The sequence below is a fragment of the Mesoplodon bidens genome (assembly GCF_964165515.1).
Source record: "Mesoplodon bidens genome assembly, chromosome: 10".
NCBI lineage: Eukaryota > Metazoa > Chordata > Mammalia > Artiodactyla > Ziphiidae > Mesoplodon > Mesoplodon bidens.
Window position 1 is genome coordinate 92,143,163 of NC_138172.1, and position 22,241 is coordinate 92,165,403.

At 40.5% G+C, this 22,241-nt stretch overlaps 2 protein-coding genes across 3 annotated transcripts in view; one reads left to right on the forward strand and one right to left on the reverse strand.

Moving 5' to 3' along the window:
* NUP153 (nucleoporin 153) overlaps nucleotides 1–11,019 on the forward strand; it is an 80,258-nt gene extending 69,239 nt beyond the window's left edge. Inside the window, exons 18-22 of the mRNA XM_081247788.1 lie at nucleotides 1,635–2,519; nucleotides 4,461–4,817; nucleotides 5,506–5,778; nucleotides 8,630–8,801; nucleotides 9,038–11,019. Of these exons, the coding sequence (XP_081103914.1) occupies nucleotides 1,635–2,519; nucleotides 4,461–4,817; nucleotides 5,506–5,778; nucleotides 8,630–8,801; nucleotides 9,038–9,122 (1,772 nt within the window). The 3' untranslated portion in view covers nucleotides 9,123–11,019. The remainder of the gene's footprint in view (nucleotides 1–1,634; nucleotides 2,520–4,460; nucleotides 4,818–5,505; nucleotides 5,779–8,629; nucleotides 8,802–9,037) is intronic.
* Nucleotides 11,020–12,651: 1,632 nt separating this feature from the next.
* FAM8A1 (family with sequence similarity 8 member A1) lies at nucleotides 12,652–22,006 on the reverse strand. 2 transcript variants are annotated; one of them, XM_081247789.1, is made up of 5 exons: nucleotides 21,194–22,006; nucleotides 19,987–20,107; nucleotides 18,240–18,363; nucleotides 17,596–17,735; nucleotides 12,652–16,111 (listed from the first exon to the last, which is right to left on the reverse strand). In XM_081247789.1, the coding sequence occupies exons 1-5, from the start codon at nucleotides 21,915–21,917 to the stop codon at nucleotides 15,967–15,969; spliced, it is 1,254 nt and encodes a 417-aa protein (XP_081103915.1). In that variant the 5' UTR covers nucleotides 21,918–22,006; the 3' UTR covers nucleotides 12,652–15,966. The 2 variants fall into 2 exon arrangements, with proteins under 2 accessions (XP_081103915.1, XP_081103916.1); XM_081247790.1 differs by lacking the exon at nucleotides 17,596–17,735.
* Nucleotides 22,007–22,241: the final 235 nt, after the last annotated feature.

The following is a 22,241-nucleotide window of genomic DNA, read 5'->3' on the forward strand; positions in this document are numbered from 1 at the left end:
TTTCTCTAGTTGCGGTGAGCGGGGGCTACTCTTCGTTGTGGTGCGCGGGCTTCTCACTGCGGTGGCTTCTCTTGTTGCGGAGCACGGGCTCTAGGCACGCGGGCTTCAGTAGTTGTGGCTCGTGGGCTCAGTAGTTGCAGCACACGGGCTCTAGAGCGCAGGCTCGGTAGTTGTGGTGCTCAGGCTTAGTGGCTCCTCAGCACGTGGGATCTTCCCAGACCAGGTATCAAACCCCTATCCCCTTCACTGGCAGGTGGATTCTTAACTACTGCACCACCAGGGAAGTCCTGCTTTTGAGATTCTGATACAATTTTTCAAATAAGTTTCTTATGGAAAGAAAGTGCGGTGGGTAATCATTAAGGGGGGAGATCTGAAGACAAGCGCTTTTTACAAGCCCTTGGCTGCCACTTGTCTTTATTTACATGTGGGTAAACAGAGTAATGGATGAATACCTTGGCACCGTTTAATGATTTTTGTGTTGAGCCAGTCATTCAAGTGCTTCATTTCTAGTTTATTCCACTACAGAGAAGAATTCTGAAACCAAGACTTTGATCTTGTCAGTATAGTATTTTTATTTTTTAAAATATTGCTTCCAGGGCTTCCCTGGTGGCGCAGTGGTTGAGAGTCCGCCTGCCGATGCAGGGGACACAGGTTCGTGCCCCAGTTTGGGAAGATCCCACATGCCACGGAGCAGCTGGGCCCGTGAGCCATGGCCGCTGAGCCTGCGCGTCCGGAGCCTGTACTCCGCAACGGGAGAGGCCACAACAGTGAGAGGCCCGCGTACCGCAAAAAAAAAAAGAAATATGTATATATATATATATATTGCTTCCACTCATATAATTCTGGTTCTTTGGTGCTAAAAATTTTAATTCTTAAGTAAATAACACATGTACTCACAAGATTTAAAAAGCAAATTATGACAGGATTCACAGCAAAAAGTCTCTCTCTTGTCCCAATTGGCTCATTTTCCATCCTTCCTGCTCCACCAATGGTATTAGCTATCTGTGGTTAGTTTCTTGTAACTCTTTCAGTGTTTCTTTATGCACATCACAAGCAAATATACTTCTATTCTCTATATTCTTACTTCTCTCTCCCTTGTTAGAAAAGGTTGTATACCACACCGCCTTTTTGCACCCTTGACATTACCACAGATTAGCTTGGACTTCATTCTTCATTTACAGCTGCCTGGATTGCCTATGGCATTCTGCATATCTTTGAGTTTATCATTCAAATAAAGACTCGGCTGTAGACTTGCTGGGTCAAAGGGTACATGTGTCTGTAATTTGGGGTAAATATTGGCAAGTTGCCTTCCACAAATTTTGTGCTCATTTACACATCCACCTGCCATGTCTGGAGTGTCTGTTACTCCTAGTCTCATCACCAGCACTGTTTTATCACACTTGTTTGACCTCTGTCAGTGTGATAGATGAAATGTGGCACATCAGTGTAGTTGTGAGTATCGAGATGCTGAATATGGGCAACTTGGTTCATGTTTACTGCCTTTGTTAAACTAATACTCTTCGAAGTAGGCCTTTTCAGAGTTGTCCCATGTCCCTTTACTTTCAAGGTTGACATTCTGTTTGAGAGAGTAGTATTAATTCATTGTCTTTGTGGTGTTTCTTACATTTTTGAAGGCTTCAGCCCATCTTCCTCATCTTCGAACCCAGCAACCTCATCCTTCAAATTTGGTATCCCATCATCCTCTTCTGGGCCTTCTCAGACTTCAACAAACACTGGAAATTTTAAATTTGGAGATCAAGGAGGTTTCAAAATAGGTGTGTCATTAGATTCTGGGTCTTTAACCCCTTTGAGTGAAGGCTTTAAATTTTCTAAACCAATAGGAGATTTTAAATTTGGAGTTTCATCTGATTCTAAACCTGAAGAAGTTAAAAAAGATAGTAAAAATGATAATAATTTTAAATTTGGACTTGCTTCTGGTTTAAGCAATCCGCCTTCTTTAGCTCCATTTCAGTTTGGGGTGTCTAGTCTTGGGCAGCAAGAAAAGAAAGAAGAACCGCCTAAATCTTCATCTGCAGGCTTTAGCTTTGGTTCCGGTGCCATTAACCCTCCCCCTGCTGCTACTGACACCACAGTGACCTCTGCAAGCAAGAGCAGCTTCAGTTTTGGAACCATAGACACCAAGAGTGTCTCAGTGGTTCCTTTCACATGTCAGACGTCAGAAGCAAAAAAAGAAGAAACCCCTGCCTCCAAAGGAGGGTTCACTTTTGGCAGCGTGGACCCTGCCCCCCTGCCATCTGCCTCGTTGTTTGTTTTGGGAAGGACAGAAGAGAAACAGCAAGAGCCTGTCACGTCTACATCTCTAGTGTTTGGGAAAAAAGCTGACAGTGAAGAGCCAAAGTGTCCCCCAGTGTTTTCCTTTGGGAACTCAGAGCAAACCAAAGACGAGGGTTCTTCCAAGTCGACCTTTAGTTTCAGTATAGCAAAACCATCTGAGAAGGAATCTGAACAGCCAACGAAGGCCACTTTTGCTTTTGGAGCTCAAACCAGTACTACAGCTGGTAAGTATTAAACATTGTTTTTGTTTTTGTTTTTTACAAGGTGTCAACAAATGTAGCAAGTCAAGAAATGGTTTATACTGGAAATAGTTGAAAGAGTACCAGGAATAGAACTCTCTGGGAAGGAGCCGAGGGTTCAGCTCCTTCAGAATCCCCCCCTCGCGTGATTCTCATGAAGTTATCTGCGTATCTAATTTTGAGAAACACAGCTCTAATGGAAAGCCCACAATATTTGCACATTTGTCCGTGACTTTCTCCCTTCTGTTTGGGCTTTTGTAATCAGAATTGACATATACTGTTCAGGAAAATAAGCATTTTTTTCTTAAGCTCATTAAATATTTTTTAACTAATAAAATCTTTATGTACAGGCCTTCATTTACAAATAGAGATAACCAGTCTTCATCTGGCATTTAAGGAGCATAAACAACAAATATGATAAATCCCTGAGAAATAGAGGTGATTATGAAAACTAAGATCTGGAAGAAAAAAATGAAATAGCATTTTTAAAAGTTAAAGAAACTGTGGTTTGTGAAATAAAACCATTGTGTGGACTGAGGAGGGGGGGTGGGGGGGGGAACAGCTGATAATTGGATTAGTGAACTGGAATTTCCCAGAACACAATGCAGAAGAACATGAACACTTTTGAATAATAAATTAGAAACACAAGAAAATGAAAAATTAACCTGAAAAAAAAATGTATGGAATTCAGCACATAGGTGTGAGCAGTTTTTGTCTATAAAATTCTACTTAAATTTTAAAACACCCTTCAAAGGAAACAAAAACTAAATTATACATTATTATTTAGAAAGGAATAAGAATGAGATAGGGTCTAATCGAATTTAATCCTGGTATCGCTATACTGTTTCCATTGAAATAGACATTTTTAACGTCCTATTAAACCACCTGAAAGTGAGCTAACGTGCTCCATTTTCTGTAAATTATACCAGTGCCCATACCACAATGTGACCAGCCCTGTCTAGTAAGTAGTGTTGGAACTGAGATATTATTGGAACAAGTTTTAAAAAAAAAAAGTCTTCTACTGAAGGTAGCTGGATTCAGGGTCACCATATAAAAAATCATTCTCTTTTCTCCAAATCAAGAATAAATAGTTGGACAGCATTTCCCATTTGTATTTACTAACATTCCCAATTTGTATTTTATAATATCAGCAGAACCTGCAACATGCTAAAGAATTAAGAGAACATAAAAAGGCGTGTTTTATACTTGTTCCTGAGTGAGAATATCCTTTACTCTCCACCTCACTCCCAATATAATTTCAGTTCTTAGAGGAATTTTTGTGGAGCTCGACAAGCTAAAATAATTCTAAAATTCACGTGGAAGGGAAAATGTATAAGAAATTTTGGGGAGAAGGGCACACATACAGTCAGGTAGGTTTGCCCTACTGATATCAAACAATACTACAAAGCTACAATATTTAAAATAGTCTAGTAACAGTAACTGTAGAGGTTTGGAAGTTTAATACGTTGTAAAGGTAGAGTTACAAATTAGCAAAAGGGTACACCAGTCAATAAAGGCGCCAGAGAAAACTGGCCATTGTTTAGATAGATTGAAGTTACAATCCTGCTAACATAAATTGCGAAATCAAATTTATAAAAGTGTAGCTCTCTCCCGTTGTCTGAATTTGTTATCCAGAGTATCCAGTTAGATTTGGATTTAAGGAATATTTTTTATTTTTATTAATCTGAATGCCAAAGGTTTTGCTATGTTAGACAAAATTCATAAGCCATAAAAGAAAAGATGGATATATTTGACTACATCAAAATTTAACATAACAGATGTCCATTCGATGAATGAATCTATATTAAAAACTTAATGATTCTATTTTCTAATGGACTCGTAATTAGACTTCAGGCTAGGAAAAAATGCTTTCTGGTATTACTTGTTCTTAAAGTTTTTGTTTATATCTTAATTTCTGTCTTATAGATCAAGGTACAGCAAAGCCAGTTTTTAGTTTCTTGAACAGCAGTTCCTCTAATTCAAGTACACCAGCCACTTCAGCTGGCGGTGGCATATTTGGTAGTTCCACCTCGTCCTCCAGTGCGCCTGCGGCTGCCTTTGTGTTTGGACAGGCCAGCGGTCCTGTGAGCAGCTCTGCCTTTGGGAACTCTGCCGAATCCAGTACATCTCAGTCTTTGCTGTTTTCTCGAGAGAGCAAACCAGCAACCACGTCGAGCACGGGCACAGCTGTTGCCCCATTTGTCTTTGGTCCGGGTGCCAGCAGCAGTGACACTGCCGCCTCTGGTTTCAGCTTTGGAGCTCCCACCACATCGAGCTCTGCAGGTACATTTAAAAAAGAAGAGACATGTTAGTTTGAATGGCTTTCATTGTAAGCAGATGAACTCTTAGCAAATAATACCACAAAAGAGCATGGCCGCTTTTAGGTCATCTCTACCCAGGGTGTTGTAGTTATTCACTATGTGGAATGATGTGCATTTTGTGTATAGTGTAAGTCACTCTTGGAAGCAATATTTCTAATCTCATTAGGAGTATAATCTTTAGTTTTTTCAAGTGTTTTTTGTCTTTTTGGGGGGGGTTGTTTTTTTTTCTTGGCAATGTTAATTTGTAAATAGCCAGACACTGAAGATTATTTTAATAGACATTAGTCCTCATTTTGCAACGGATACATAATCACAACATTAGCTGATTTCTGCAGTGTGTCACACTTCTGATGGCAGATCAGTTGTCTTCTTAGATTTCTCTCTTTAAAGACCTAAAAATTTTTGGCTGTTAAGATAGGAGTCTTGTTAATAGAAGTTTTTGTTTATTTGGATTTTATATGGTTTCACTAAATAATGGTAGAGAGAATTGTATTCTTAATCAGTATTCAAAACTTGTCTTGATAGGATCTGTTCAGCAAGGTAAGAGTCTGGAAAGAAGCTTGACATTTGCTTTTCAGTTTATAGAGATTTCTTGAGGATTATCTCATTTTAACCATCATGGTAATTTCAGTATTTCTGTGGGCCTCTAGGATCCTCCTTTGTATTTGGCACTGGACCTTCAGCACCATCTGCCAGTCCAGCGTTCGGTGCTAACCAGACCCCAACATTTGGACAAAGTCAAGGTGCCAGCCAGCCTAACCCCCCAGGCTTTGGATCTATATCATCTTCAGCAGCATTATTTTCTGCTGGTTCTCAGCCTGCGCCACCTACTTTTGGGACAGTGTCAAGCAGTAGCCAGCCTCCCGTGTTTGGACAGCAGCCTAGTCAGTCTGCATTTGGCTCTGGAACAGCTCCTAATTCCAGTAAGTATGTAGTAGTGATGTCCTTTGTTTCCATACTTGGGTTCTGTATGTCTTAAATATAATTTTTTTCTTTGAACTTTGAAACCATGCGTGTCTTTTTTTTTTTTTTTTTTTTTTGTCTCTTGTACTTGGCAGAACAGAGATGTGTATGTTTAGATTTACCTATAAACAGCATTCCCAACTTTCACACAGTTAAGCACTTCTTTTTGGCTGCATTGGGTTTTCGTTGCCGTGCGCGGGCTTTCTCTAGTTGCGGTGAGCGAGGGCCACTTCGTTGTGGTGTGTGGGCTTCTCATTGTGGTGGCTTCTGTTGCGGAGCACAGGCTCTAGGTGCGTGGGCTTCAGTAGTTGCAGCACGTGAGCTCAGTAGTTGCGGGACGTGGACCCTAGAGCACGTGGGCTTCAGTAGTTGTGACACATGGGCTTAGCTGCTCCATGGCATGTGGGATCTTCCTGGACCAGGGCTCAAACCTGTGTCCCCTGCATTGGCAGGTGGATTCTTAACCATTGTGCCACCAGGGAAGTCCCCCTCAATTTACTTTTAAACACACCTGTTGAGATTTTACTTCCACTTGTATTACTTTTTAATTTCCAAGTGGTCCTCTTTGTTCTGTGGATGTTTCCTTTTTATATCCTTCTGCTTTTGTTTTAGAAGTGTTATGTATTGATCTCTTGAAGATATTAATGATGCAGGGTTCTTTTTCCCCCCTTAAAGCTTTTGCTTAGTCAGTTTTCTCCAACTTGCTTTTCTTTATTATTGTTTTGGTCTTAGTGTTTCTTATGAAATACTTCCCTTGCGTGTTTGGTGCTTCCTGCCTCTCTACTTGTAGTGTTTGGGGGTTTTGTTTTAATTGTAGTAAGCATGTTTAATGTGGGATCTATCTACTCTTTCAACAAATTAAGTGTGCAATGCAGTGTTGTTAACTCTGGGCACAGTATTGTGCAGCAGAGTTCTAGAATGTACGCGTCTTGCATGACTGACACTTTATACCTTTTGAATAGCAGCTCCTCATTTCTTCCTACTCCCAAGCCCTCTGCAGGCACCATTCTTTTAGCTTCTGTGAATTTGGTTATTTTAGATTCCTCATAGAAGTGAAGTCATGTAGTACTTGTTCTTCTGTGACTGGCTTATTTCACTTATGTCCTCCAGATGCGTGCATGTTTTCCCATATTGCAAGATTAATATTCCATTTTATGTATATATGTCATTTCCTTTATCTGTGCATCTGTCTATGGATATTTAGGTTGTTTCTACATCTTGGTCATTGTGAATAATGCTGCAATGAATGAGAGAGTCCAGCTATCTTTTTGAGAGCCTAGTTTCAAGTCTTTTGGGTAAATACCTAGAATGGCATTGCTAGATCATATGGTGGTTCTATCTTTAACTTTTTTAGGAACTTCCATACTGTTTTCCATGGTGGCTGCAGCGGTTTACATTTCTACCAACAGTTCACAAGGGCTCCCTTTTCTCCACGTCCTTGCCAACACTTGTTATTTCTTATCTTTTTTGTTTGTTTGTTTGTTTTTGCGGTACGCGGGCCTCTCACTGTTGTGGCCTCTCCCGTTGCGGAGCACAGGCTCCGGATGCGCAGGCCCAGCGGCCATGGCTCACGGGCCCAGCCGCTCCGCCACATGTGGGATCCTCCCGGACCGGGGCACGACCCCACGTCCCCTGCATCGGCAGGCGGACTCCCAACCACTGCGCCACCAGGGAAGCCCCCTTTGCCCGTTTTTTAATTGGGTTATTTGAGGGGTTTTTTGGTTTGGTTTTGGTTTTGGTTTGTTGGTGGGGGGAGGTTTGTTCTTGAGTTGTAGGAGTTCGTATGTATTTTGGATATCAGCCCTTTATCAAATATATGGTTTGCAAATATTTTCTTCCATTCTACTTATAACTTTATGAGTGCAGGACACCGAAATACCACTCGATAACTCATTGTATGTGGTTAGGGCTTGCAGATCTTGAATATCGTTGTAGGTTTATCTAACTGGCTTGTCCTCTTGGGAAGAACTGGATGCTAGTACAGTATCTTTAGAGCTTTCCTTTCAGACTGCCAGACTCCCCAGAGAAGACTCCTCCAGTCTCCTTCCTGAAGGGTATATATACTCCTGGTTGCCAGTGTTTTGGGAGCTGCGTCAGGGCAGAAGGCTGCAGCTCTCAATATTCATTGTATCAACCTACTCTGAATCCTTCTGTTTTCAATATGGTATTCTTGCCTTTATGTGTGATGTCCCCTGGTCCAGAGGCCTCTCCAGAGACTAAAGTTCTATTTTTCTGCTGGGTAGAGGGGATTTATTATCCTGTTTGGTGTTGGTGAGGGATTGCTAGGTACCTGCTTCTTAAACAGATCCTCTACCATTCTGCTGTTGTTTTTTTTTCCAGTCACACCTTCATTCTCACTTCCAGAAGTACCTGGAACCTAAACCTTTTGGGTATGTTCAGTGTGAATGGAAAGCCTCTGTGCTTCCCCTTGCTGCTGGTTTCGTACTTGGCTCCAGTTAGCCTTCCAGCTTCAAAAGTTTGTTGTGTTGTCTCCTCTCTCCATTTGTTGTAAAATTCCCTTTACTGTTATTTTAACATAATTTTGAAGAAGATAGAGGTAAGTATGTTTGTTGATTCCACGGTCTTAGCGAAAAGTCCACTCTGCCCTTTTTTCCTTGGTCATGGGTGAGTTGGGTCACTTGTTTGAGGGTGTCAGGTATATATTGTGTGAGTGGAGAAAATACTTCATTTTCTTTAAGTGACCATAAGAGCTTTAACCCTTTACAGGTTTTTGTATGTAAAGGTCAGAGTCCTTACTAGAAGAACCATCATTTTTACCTTAATAAAGTTTTTCTGCTTCATCTATTGCAGGTTCTGTTTTCCAGTTTGGCAGCAGTGCTGCTACAAATTTCAACTTCACAAACAATAATCCATCAGGAGTGTTCACGTTCGGTGCAAATGCCAGCACACCTGCAGCCGCAGCCCAGCCCTCTGGCTCGGGGGGCTTTCAGTTCAGCCAGCCTCCAGCGGCGTTTACTGTGGGGTAAGAGAGCTTTTTGTTGAAATGGAGAATTTAACATAATGAGGGTGTGTGTTTGTGTGTGTGTGTGTATAGAATCACCAAGGTGCAGTATAGTTGAGGTGTCTGTCTGTCTGTCTCGGGTATGAGGTATAGCAGAAAGTAGTGTCCCCCACCCCATCACCAGTCACATTTAGCGTTATGATTGTGAACTTTCATCTGAGCATCATGTCACATTACAGAGTTTTTGTTTTTCACAGGTCAAATGGGAAAAACTCCTTCTCTTCTTCTGGAACTTCAGTTTCTGGTCGCAAGATAAAGACTGCTGTTAGACGCAGGAAATAAAGGTCTTGATGCTGTTGTAAACACTGTTTTAACAACAGCTGGTGCCCTACTTTCAGATTCTGGATTGTACTATGTGCTGGGTTATCTGAAGTCAGATCTTTAATTTTGGAATTTTCCTCCTTTTTTCTTTACAGAAGCCCCAACTTCACTTCTCCCACCCCCTTTTAAAAAAATAATAGCTAGACTGGTGACTCATTCTTCAGCAAAAATGTTTTATGATCCAGCAAATTATTCACTGGTTTGACATAGGCTGGCTGAACCCAGGAATCAAGCCCGCTCGAGAGAATGGCTTTGTATACAACCTCTTTGTCTGCATCACCATGTGCGTTGATGTGCGTTTTATGGAACGCACTGAAATTGTAATTATATCTGAGGAATTCTGTATAGATTAGAGGATGTTGAAATGAATGATTTCTATGCTGAGTTTGTGCTGGTGTATGTGTGAAGTGAGTGAGTTGGGTGTATTGTGCACTAAAATTTTCTGATAGAGGAAAAGCCTGATTAAAGAATGGTCCATGCTAAGGACTTGTTAGATCTAGTTCGTTCTCCATTTAATAGTTATATGCTATTTCTATATTGGCATTCTTCTGACTATCACCTGTCTTGCCTTTTTCATTATTTTATTATAAAACTTGTGTAAATACAGTTTTGTTTCTGTACTTTTTTGGCATAACATAAGTCTGTGAACTTGAAATTTTAATTTTGTGTTAGAAAGGTTTTTTTGTTGTTTAGTCTTGTCTCAGATTTTATTATGTAAATCCCATTATTCAAAGTTGCCTAAATCCATTTGGAAATCTTAAAAAAAAAAAAATTGGGGATTCTTAAAGTGAGTTTATTGGCTTTTCTGATCCAGTTTTTGTTTGGACCAAAAACCAGTATTGTACAAAGTATTAAGCATATATTTTTATATTTACTGAAATGGACTGTGGTGACTTTGGATAATAAGGAAAAGTTTAATATTAAAGCCATGTTTATTACAGTATAATTAACATGTTAAACCATGGGATAAATGCCATCAATAAAAAGTTATGAAATACGTTTTGTTCTAGTGTTAAATCCTAGTGAAGGTATGAGTGTTAGTGGAAGGGAACCTTTATATGAAGGTTAACAATGGTCAGAAGAAAAATTCTGAAGAATACATTGAAGTGATTTGGACAACGCCTAAGTGAAGGGGAAGTGTCTGAAGGTAACCCTGCGTTATGTCTGGTGCTAGGAATTGCACCTACTTTGCATATAAATTGACATACCTTTTTAAAAGTTGAAAATAAACACACGCAGCCATTTCTGTTTGTATCTTCCTTGATAGGTGACTAGACAGTGTTTTATTGATAGAGTTCTTGGAGATGGATGCCCAAAATAGCCCACAAAAACTTCAGTGGTCATTTTGTGGAATTTCTTTTGGATTATTTTATCGATTTTTTAAAACTAGATTTCTTTCTTATGGTCCATAAAAGTGCTCTTGGGACAGAGTTTGATAATTGTGTTCTTCAGTTTGTACATATTATTCTGTGGCGACTTTTATTTTGCTGAACTTGTGGTTAAATTCAGTACTTTAAAATGTTTAAGAGCTTTTCTGTGTTTCCAGTGACATGGTTTCTCTTACTGAAAATGTCTTAGGCCATCATCAAATGCTGGTTTCGGAGTAGGAATTTTGTATTTATAATTCTCACCTTATTAAATAATATACATTTGACATGAACCTCTTTGGGGGCAGATGATGGTGAATGCTAAAAGAAGTAAACTGGAAACCTGTGGGGTGTTGATGCTGAGAAGTTAATGCCTAACTAAACTGCATGTTCCTTCACTCTTAGCCATTCTTTAGGTCGATATGGATGGGAATATTAGGCTTTCTATTCTGGGAAAGATTTTTCATTAAAAATGTGCTGGAAATATTTCATTTTACTTAGCACTTTTTTTTTTTTTAAGCAAGTAACTGAAAACCAAACTTAGGGTGGCTTATCTTATAAATGAAATCTCCTGGCCCCCAGAACTGAGATCTCTAGGGCTAGAGTATTTGGGACTTAGATAGGACTTGTCTTTTCATCTCAACTGCTTTAACTCTCAGGCTGCACACGGCAGCTATAGAAAACATTTGTGGTAGCAGCTCCAGCCTCAAATCAGTCCCTTCTTAAGCCCGGAAGAGGTATCTCTTCGTCAGACTGGTGCAGGCTGTAGACCCACTCCCTGTGGCTGTAATAGCAGCCTTGGGTTCCATGCTCTATACACAAATGAAAGAAGTCAAGCACTGTTTGTGGAAGAAGGGGAAACGTTATGGAAAGAAAACAATAAAAGCCCACTTCTCGTGCTGGATCAATGAGGAATTGTTTTTAACTGAAAATAATCTCTGAAGGTAAGAAAGGCATATGCAGAAAGATGGAATAATCAGGTATGTTTATATAATTTGATTTACAACAGGGTCCGTTGTTCTCACTGAATGTACATCAACATGCTTGGTGAGGTGGGCCAAATGTATGTATCCTGGGACGTGCTCACCAGAGATTGATGCATCACCGGGGCCAGGTAGGGCCCAAAATCGTTACGTGAGCACCTGGAAGACTTCTGATGCATGAGGTCCAGGCATGCCACTCTCAAGTGGTAGGTTGACTTTTTAGTAATTTACAGTTTGGGGCATTAAGAAAAAGAAGTACAATTCAGACAACTGAAATAAGTCTTTAGCTATTTGTTACAAATTTCTCTTGGAATTATTCATGGAATTAGGGTTTTATTACTTGAAATAAATGTTGGACTAATTTTAGCAATTTGTAACCAGGCCATAAACTTCCTGGTTTAGCCTGGGGAAGAACTTATGTTTTTCTTTAATTGTATCAGTACGTCATGTGCTGGGCCTGTTTGGAAACTGACGAATTTGGTACAGTAACATTGAGAAAAATGGGTGTGTTGGGTCTAGCTACACACACCAGCTATACATACCATGTCAGAGCTTTCATTTCCTTGTAATATAGGGCAACTTTTATAAGCTTACCTCAGACATCCACTGTGGTTTCCAGCATGTGTAGTAGTTCATGGCTGAGGTCCTAACAGCACATTGTCTACAGGATTCAGACCATGCCACAGTTTAACTACATTTAAGTTTATCCTTTATTATCTTTGTGTTTCTCGAGGAACCTGTTGTGTGTCCTTCCTTGTTTTGTTTGTAAAGGGCTGAATAGGGAATGCTTACAAGACCAGACTAGGATCAAATTGCCCAGCTCAGTCTTCTCCTAGCTATGAGACTGACTTCTGGTTCCTCATGTGTAACGTGGGTCCTTAGCATCTTGCACCTCGGTTGGAATGGTTAACAACTTTAAGGAACGGACAGGATTAGTTTAATATTAAAAGCTTAGTCATCAACAGCTAACTTCTGAGTGACTTGCTAAAAGAATATATCTCAAAGTGGATGATTTTTTTTTGATAGACCTCTATTTCTGAAAGCATTCATCTCCTGAAGGCAGAGAATGCTAGAGCAGCTGTATTTGGAAGCAAGAGATTCTGGAGCAAACCTCAAAGAAACAGGCAAAACACAAAAGCATTGGCGACCAGGTATTTATTGAGACAAAGAATACAAATTGGTGGCAAATTATTAAAAATAGAATGTTGAATTTTCATTTATAGGCAGGCCATCAGATACTGTTTGTGGATCAAGCCATACTCTAATGAACTGCAAAGAAATACGCACACAGCTTGAGATAAGGAACTTTACCCAGGGAAGCACGTATTGCAAAGATTTTGGCCTTTGGTATGGGCTGGGGGTGGTGGTGGGAAATGGCAAGTAACTGAAGTATTTGCCTGATTTTAGGAATACTGCTATTATTTAGGAATATTCTTTAAAAGGAACAACAGCCTGTTTTCATAGGGATAAGTATAGAATAAAAAAAGTTAATACATTCCCATCAAAAAGCCCTTTTATTCCCAAGTAGTTTTTCAACTCCTGTCTTCCTTTTGCTGGAAATATTTATGCCTAAGTGAAACGCCCAAACAAGTCACTTAAGGGAAAAAATCCTTCTTTTAGAGTTAGAACAATTTTTACTGTCATTTGAAACATTAAAGACTTTTATAAACTTAGACAAAGCCCTCAAATAATAATGTTTTTTCAATCCTAAGTATTTGGGAGAAACTAGGTGACTGTTTAGGGAGAAAGAAGTAACTTCTGAAGCAGTGCCACACAGGTGCTGGCTTCCTCTCTAGCCACAGACTCCCTAAAAGCACAGCTTGCTTGCCGCCGCTCCCACTCACCTAACTCAGCCCAGCGTGCATTTAGTATGTCAGACTTTTCTCAAGGTGCAGGAGCCACTCAGGCTGCACATTTCATAACAGAGTTTCTAGGTGACTAAATTAACTGCATGACCTGTGGTTTTATATACAGTATGTTCACTGAAATAGTATTCTCAGCATGACTCCTAATTTCTGTTCCCTTATTATTGTAAAAGTGATGAAGAATATTAATACTATGAAGACAACTTTCTTTTTGCCTTTTTAGGCTGTAGAGCTTCCGTATGAGAATTCTGTCTTGACACAGAAAATTCAGCATTTCTGTAAATGAAATATAATAAAGTATACTGAAAATAGGGAGGCCCCAGCCCCAAGAGAAAAACACGTGGCTCCCCCTTCTTCCCCATTTTGTCATTTTTTCCCCCCAACTTGGGAATCAAAAATCTCCCTAAGTGCTGAATTCATAAACAGACTTGGATTTTGTTGTAAAGGCAAAGTAACACTTTTTACTTGATAGGGCTACATAGTGTAACTTGAATCCTGAGAAATGCATCTACATAGATATTAAAGTATAAAACTGGACTATGTATTTCCTTTTGTTTACTGTATAAAAATAGCCTAAGTGGTGAACCATCGAGGAAATTACACATTAAAGGTGTATTCCAGAGCTACGTGTCGGAAGGGTACATTTCAACTCCCAATTCCCAATCGGGCAAAGGGGGTGTATACACTGATCCTAATGTATACACTACTAATTGGTAAGTTTATGTAATATTTCCTAATAATTTCTCCTCTAATTTAAGAAGTTAGTGGATGGTTTTGGTTTGTTTACTGTGAAGGGCCATAACACTTTCTCTTCCCAGAAACAGGTGAACGATCTGTTTAGTATTTTGACACATTTAACTAATAGGCTTTCTGTGATGGATTTACTATAAAGTTATTTTGAAAAACATTGTTTATGAAAACCATAAACCATGGCTCATGGTTTTCATGAAATTATAAACCATGGTTCATGGTTTATGAAATTTTACAATAAGAAAAGGCATTAAGGACACTGTTAAGGTTTCTATAAACAAATTGAAAATATTCACATTTTAAATGTCAAAAAAAAAACCACTTTAAAAACTGATATAGTAATAGCAAATGTATTTGCTGTTAAGACCAAAATAAAGCCTAGATTGATCCTGTAAGCACCCTAGTTATGAACTGTTCAACACAGTTTAGTGTTTTTGGGGAAAATAACAGATGCAGAAAATGCCTAAGAAACAGAACTTTTAGTTCAGATATACCTCAGCACAGCTAACTGGGCCATCTAACAAAAGCACATACACACACTTAAAACTCTACAACTGTGCAATCGAAGAATAAATTAAAATGGCAATACACAAAGTGTTACTTAACATTTCCCTCAAAAACATCATCCCTGGCAGGCCCCAAATGAGCTGTTGGCCCACAGAACCAAAGAACTTGGAATAATGTCTGGAAATGCTACTCTTCCTTGTTACAGAGAACAGTGCCTAACGGGAAAACTGGTAAGTATTTCACAGGCTACTAGTATTTAATCATGAAATGCTAAGATTATTTAATTCCTTGATGCTTCAAAAGTTATGGAACAATATAATATAATAAAAGGAAACTAGTATATGAATATCCTGTATATAAAGAGAAGTTATATTCAGAACACTGAAAAGCACTAATACTTTCTTCATGCTGTGCACATACTGGGAATATTGTTTTACAGTAAATATGCAACAATTTGATAGGACTGCTTTTCCCCACATATTTATGGTTTGATTTAGGGCACTGAAAACACTTGCACATGAGTTTCAATTTAAATTTACAGTGAAAACTTACCCCTCTCCCCCAACCCCATTAAAAGCAATCACTAACTTAACCTTTTTCTTTAAAAAAAAAAAAAAAAATCAAGGATAAGATAGCAATATGACTTAATACTTTTTCATCATCATGCAAAATCTGCCCCCAAATACATGTTTAGGCATTAAGAATAGTTATAAAGTTACACATTCCTGCAGTAAACTGCAGTACAGATTTTAAAATTTCAAGTCAGGGAGCTGCTAGGCCGGCCTCACTTTCCCCTCTCTCTCGCAGCTAACTCACCAGCTCCTGGGATGGGCGCTAAGTGGCTCATCAAATGTGTGTCCCCACTCCCTCCCCCCAAAGAGCAAAGACAAAAGTTTCCTCAAGAAGTGTTAACTAAAAGATGAGTGTGTTCACAAAACACAACTGGACATTTTCCATCATTTTGGGATAAACCAAAATAAGTTTTTAAAGTTTCATTTGGAGATTTCAAAGCTGAAAATGCTTTCAGCAAGTTCTAATACCTTAGACCTTAAGTATATACTGTCCGTTGTTGATTATGACACCACTTGCCTTTGGCTCAATCTAAAAATTTTAACACTTGAACTTACTTAACAGGTTTTTCTTCTGGAAAAGTTCTTTCTTTGACATTCAAGTAAAATCAATACTTTCAGCATAGTCACCTGCATCGCACTGGAGCGACTGCTTTAATTTCTAAATCATCAGTTAATGTAACCCAGGGATACTGATGGCCTTGATATATAATTTAGTCTTGTCATTATTCCAGAGAGTATGGAATTCAGGGCTTTTTGGGGCATCATCTGACCCCATTTCTTTTTACCACAATGGTTCCTGCTACAATGTCATAGGCTGTTCGATTATGCTGAAAAAACAGCAGTGTGATGAAAGCAGGGAAAAAAGAAGCAATAGAAAAATTCTTGATCAAAGCTCGTACAGTGGACCTAAAAAATTAAAGCAAAAAAAAAACACCAAAAAACAGATTAAGTCGTATACCAACTACATATAGATTAATTGTATTCTATCAAGTTCAAGATGTATTTAAAACATATTCAAAGTATAATTAACGGTTTTAACCTTTGCCACCTGAAAGACATTCAGTTATCAAAGTATGATCAAACCACCTGGGCTAGTTCTAAAGACTTCGTAACATAAAAGTTAGACTTTAGAACTTACACATGAAAAGCAATGGTATGTCTTAGAGTGTGAGCTAAAAGTTTACAGTATTTTCTAGTATTTTGACAGAAGACTAGAATAACTATTCCCTTTACTTACCCTTTCTATAGTCACTCACTACTTTTAGTACCTCTATACTTTAGTGTTCTCACTATCTTCTAAACTGAGTACCCTTACGCAGTCCCATTTTGTACCTTCTATGAAGAGCACCAGCATTTCAAATTACTGTATTTGTTTATCAGATCTTTCTTTGTGGGCTTCTGTGATTAAGGAAAGCTTTCAACAGTAGCTCAGAATGGAGAATTGTCCTACTAACATTAGATTTCTGCCTTTCAGTGCACTGAACGGTTATAGGATAACACAGCAGCTGAGTGTGGGCTCTGAATCCAGACTGCTTGGTTTCAGATACATTTTCTACCAACTACTAGTTGTATTACACATCTGTAATAAGAGGGTAATAGTACCTAACTTAGTTAATACATATGCAATGTTTTTAAAACAGTGCTGGTTTATGAGGTGCTCAATAAATATTAGCCATTATTGACTCATTAAAAGTAATAGCCAGGGTTATTAGAATCACAAAAATGTAAGGAAATTTTGAAGATGTGAGCAAATTCAAGGCTTTTTCTAGAGTCTCTTGTTTAAACAACCCAACTCTGAATCATCCTGGCAGCAATTCCAGCCAGTATCCTGTTTTGCTCAACTGATTACCACCTACTCACCTCCACAACTTCCATTATCACTATCTGTACCTTCCCCCAGAGCCAGATGCCAACGCTAGCCATGAGTACTGGAAGTATTACAAGCTCTATCACTTAGGAGCAGGATGCACGCATGTATAGCTGTCAAAATTCTTATTGCCTATTCAAGATGGGATAATGACAGGTATTACCAAATGGAAGCTTCAAGGCAGAGCAGTAACTAAACTCCAATATCCACAGATCTAGAGAATAATAAAGGTAGGCCTGGAGCACTGACATAGAGAGCAGCCACGCCCAAATCCTCCTCTCATTATTGTGACCTACAGTTCATAAAATGCTTACCTTTGAAGATGTATACTGAAGAGGAGTCTATAATCATTGAAAACATTCAAACTTTGTTTTAAACTTAATAAATTAAGCCTATTATATGCCATGAAGAACCAACATCCTAAAAATACTTTTATCAAATGGTATAACTTATGAAAATAATTTTTAAGTAATCAGTACAATTCATAAGTACATAATACATTAGGCTAAAAAAAAGAACTTACGTTGTAATGCTAACATTTGAGGAAGGAATCACTAAAACCCGACTTGGCGCAATAAGCACCGACGTATCGCATGTCACAACTCGAAGCCCTAGCAGGAACTTCCCTGGGGTGGCTCCACCTGCTCCCCAAATGCAAATTATCTAAAGAAAGAAGGATAATTTTATAATAATTTACTGGCTCAACTATACCAATTTTAAAGGTAAATTTTCCTGCCATATGATTCATGTTTAAAATTTTTCAAGTTGGAAGAATTTCATAGAATACTTAAGGGTTAACCTTTTAATGCATTTCTGCAGGTCTCTAACATCTTCAATACCACAAGATATCTACTGTAATATTTCTCTATGACCCATTATATTTTTTAGCAAGTTGCTTCCATGGAAAGACGCATTTCAAGTTCCACAACCAACTTACAATATATTTTTGGACAACAAGACTGAAATGTATTACAAAGAAACTGAAAAATGTCTCCATTCCAAAAGTTTTAACTTGGAAAGTATTATGTTAAAGGTAATTTAGAAAAAAATAAAGACATTTGACAAATACATGATTAAAAACAAAAATCTCCACTACTTTTTTGTCTTGGGCTGATAATCTAAAATTAGATTGTTAAATATTAATATTTGCTGAAGTCAGTAGCTTACCTCATAGAAACAAACTAATAATCTGTATATAAGTGCCACAACCATCATTTTCTGCAAGTCTTCCATTGATGTGTCTTCATCTATTTCTTCTATTATATAATGCATAGCAAACTTGGAGATATCCCTACAAAAAATAGTTTTCGGTTACAAAGAATTAGTTACCAGAGCAGTTGCATTGATTTTTTTTCATTAGTGTAAATCAAAAACTTTAATTGAAATTCTAAACTAATCTTTAGGTTTCCAACTGTCTAGTTTCACAAAATATTCATTAGCTTATTCAACAAATAAGCAGCACTACCCTGAGCAGGCGCTGTACTAGCCCCGGGGATAAAATGGCAAGTGAATTCAACATGGTCTCTGCTTTCACAGAGCTGCTAACCCAGTAGGTAAAGCAGAATAAATAATAATGAAGTGGGAAAAGGGCTATAATAGAGAACCATTGGGTACTTGGAGACACGTACCAGGCACACTTAACTTAGTGGAGGCTTCCCAAAAATGACATTTAAGGTGAGATCTGAAGGATGAGAGAAGTTGGCCAGACTAAGAAGGGAGAAATTTCAGAGAGAGGGACTAACAAGAGAGAGAGCCTTTAAGCAAGAGTATGATGGAAGCTGTAGGCAGTTCAATGTGGCTCAAATAACTAAGTGTGAGAGGTGAGTGATTAAGAAATAAGGGTATCTGTTAAAATATATGAGGACATTAATAAGACTTACCCTGATGGCAATGAGAAACTATTGAAGGATTTTAAGGCAGGAGAGTGGCAGAATCAGAATTTATGATCTCTTTGGTTTTCTATCAGAGACTGAATTGAGATAAAACAGGAGACAGTAAACTGAGATACCAGTTAGAAGACTTGTGTTATAATCAAAGCAAATGATGGCAGTGACTGGACTAGGGAGAAGCAATGATGAAAAATGAAATTCTGACAGTGAAAAGGAAATGGTATGGGCTGAAGGTTATTCAAGAGACTGAACAGAGTTAGCTGGTACTTGATGGGATGTGTAGGGCGTAAGGGAGGGAGAGACAGGGAAGAATCATAGTAACATTCAGGCTCCTGGCAGGGGCCCTGAAATTTAATTACCAGGGTCTGAACTTGACTGTGACTTACTGCCTTTGTAAATTCTGGGCTTAACTTTTTGTAAGCCCAAATTTCAATCTCTATAAAATGGAGATATTAACCTCTAATTTACAGTGGTGGCAAGATTAAGAATCCATACAAAGCCTAGCACACGGAAAGTGCTTAGCAAGTGATAACTGCTATTATGATTGTTAATCTGAAAGGAAGATTATTCACATAAAGAGCTCACTTTGCAGTTCACTTGGAACTTGCCTGACAATATATGCAACCCCGTTTGGAAATGCCATCTAGCTGATTATTAATAGTTCATCTACCAAAACCTCTTTATGCCTTTGTGTTTAGATACTCCACTCTGAAAACGATTGTAAGAGAAAAATTTGCAACTGGCCTAAGAAAATAGTGAATAAAATCAAACCAGGGTTGGAGGTTCCTTTCACCTACTTTTGATAAGTTAAATTCCCCACATCTTGCAGAATTAAGTGTTTTTCTCCTTTTGTAGTTATTTCTTAAAACCAACAAGAAAGCAAATCCAACAAAGCTCCTATAAAGAAATCATGTACACTGCCACACAGATTATCCATATAGTCACTTGCAGGCATGAGAAAAAAATTAAAGCAAGATCTCTAGACAGTGGACATTAAAACCCTTCTGCAAGTGGCCTTAACTTACTTTATTCCGCTGAGGTGCATAATGCTTAAGACAATGGTTGCTTTTATAAAGAAGAGAATAAAGAAGTCCACCATCTCTGCCATGAATCTGTGGGCCAAGGATGGAATAACATACTCTCTACCTGTAAATTTAAAAAAAAAAAGAAAAGTTAGGAAAACTAATCGTTGTACATAGGCCTTGGAACCCAAGCTAGGTAATGAATGTAAAGTCAAGGTACAACTTGCTGATAAAAAAAAATTTTATAACTGCAACAATTATTGGTATTGACTTCAATAGGGCATGTTAATAAAACAGCAACGCTACTTCACTATTTACTGAGCAGTTTAAAGCTTGTTTTCACCCCCTTAACGTTTAGAAATGATTTCACAGATAAATTTCATTATTTCAAGTACTCAATACATTTCACTAGGGATTCAAATGAGACTCCAGGTGATTACAAGCCAATGACACAAAATTAAACTTTTTAAGCAAAATAGCAAGTGTAGACGGTACGAAGTAAATCCCTGTGCCCCTCATCTTACCCCTTATTTAGTCTGTCTTGCTTTCTATGTAACAAATCCAGGGATTATCAAGCTGCCATCCTAAATTTTGAATCAAATTCAGGCAACTAGGTCTTGTCCCATATTATCTGTGGCTGGATAAAGTAAACAAACAGTCTAAATAATACACTAAAAAGTGTAAGTGATTCAGAATATTCTAATTCCCATACAGAAGTAAACATACAACACACAAGATGAAGCCAAGGCCCAAAGGTTCATAATTCCATTTGCATTAATGAAAAGCTTTAATATCCGTCAGTTCCACTGTCCCTAATTCACAAAACAGTTATCATATTAACTATAGATAATATAGGTAATACATCCATGTCTGGATTCTTTCCAGCATCATCAGTCAAAACTTCCCCTACCCCCAAGCCGGGTTTGCCGTCTGAGAGTGAATTAAGCTTCGGATCTCACTCCACACCGTGGAGACGAAGGCTAAGAGGACGCTTTGAGGAGCAAAGGCTTCTTTGCACGTGGAAACCACCAGACCGGGGAGCCAGGGAACCGATTCGGAGCGCTAGGTCTAAGGGGAGGCGCACGCGGGGCCGCGCGGTACACCCTGCGAGCTGACAGACGCGCAGAAGCCACGGCGAGCGCGGCAGCGGTGACAGCGGAGAGGGGCCCGCCGGCCCCGCCCCCAGGTCGCTCCCCGAAGAGCCTCTCACCTGCCTGCCGCCCGGTCTCGCTCGGGGCTCGCGAGGCGGCGACGGGTCCTACCCTCGTCGCGGGGGCTGCCCGGGCCGGCGGCTGCACGTGAGGCGCGCGGGCTCCCGGGCCGGCGACCGGAGCCGAGGCGGTGAGGCCGGCGGAGGCCGGCGGCTCGGGCCCGGCGGCCGCGGCGCTCAAGAAGTAGAAGGGGTTGTAATAGCCCAGCTGCAGGGGCGGCGGCCCGGCGGCCGGGGCAGCGGTGGCGCCGGCGCCGGCGCCCGCGAGGTAGCTAGGCGCGGGCGGCTGGGGGCTGCAGTAGGCGGGGAAGGCGGCCAGGCCGCTGTGCCAGGTGAGGTAGCCGCAGTAGGACTGCCACAGCCACTCGTGCACCTGCCGGGAGTACTCGCGGGCGCTCAGCCGCGCCGGCTTCTCCCGCGACGTCGCCGCCTCGGGCGCCTCGCAGCCTGCCGGCGCCTGCAGGCCCGCGCCGGGGCCGGAGCCCGCCTCCCTGCCACTCTCGGGCTCGCGCGGCGGCTCCGACTCCTCGGCGACGGCCGCGGGGGGAGCGAGGCCCGGGGCTGGGGGCCGGCCCGGAGCCTGGGGTTCGGCCTGCGGCCCGTCCCGGGGCCGTGGGGCGGCGGCGGGAAGGCCTCTTCGGGAAGGAACGGGCTCGTGGTCCCCTCCGCCGTCGTCCTGCCCGGGAGGGCGGCCTCGGGCTTTCTCCGGCCCCTCCGCCATCATTCGCCTCAGCAGCACACTCGGCGGTCCTGTCACTGCGCCGTCTCACTCTCCCACTGGCCCCTCCCCAACGGCCCGGTAGCCACCGCCGCAGCCGCAGGCGTCAATTCGCCACCGGAAGCGGAAACCCACCCCTCGTCGGCGTCGCCGGCGCGGGGCGGAGCAAGGAGGCGGGGCGTGAGAGTGGGCCTTGGTGCTCAGAGCCTTGGGAGGCGGGACTTCCTCGGCCGGGCGTCGTGGGCTTATCGCTTGAGGGGCCCAGACTATCATCACCCGTCCCCCAGACACACACCTCTTGTGGTTTTAATGAAGTTGGAGGCCCGAGGC

What these genes read in the sequence shown, in the direction of transcription:
- FAM8A1 (XM_081247789.1), bottom strand. Translation starts at nt 21,917, where the DNA reads ATGATGGCGGAGGGGCCGGAGAAAGCCCGAGGCCGCCCTCCCGGGCAG. An exon ending in CGAGACCGGGCGGCAGGCAG is followed by an intron (nt 20,108 to 21,193) that starts GTGAGAGGCTCT and finishes TTAAATTTACAG; the next exon opens with GTAGAGAGTATGTTATTCCA. An exon ending in TATTAGTTTGTTTCTATGAG is followed by an intron (nt 17,736 to 18,239) that starts GTAAGCTACTGA and finishes TTCTTTCTTTAG; the next exon opens with ATAATTTGCATTTGGGGAGC.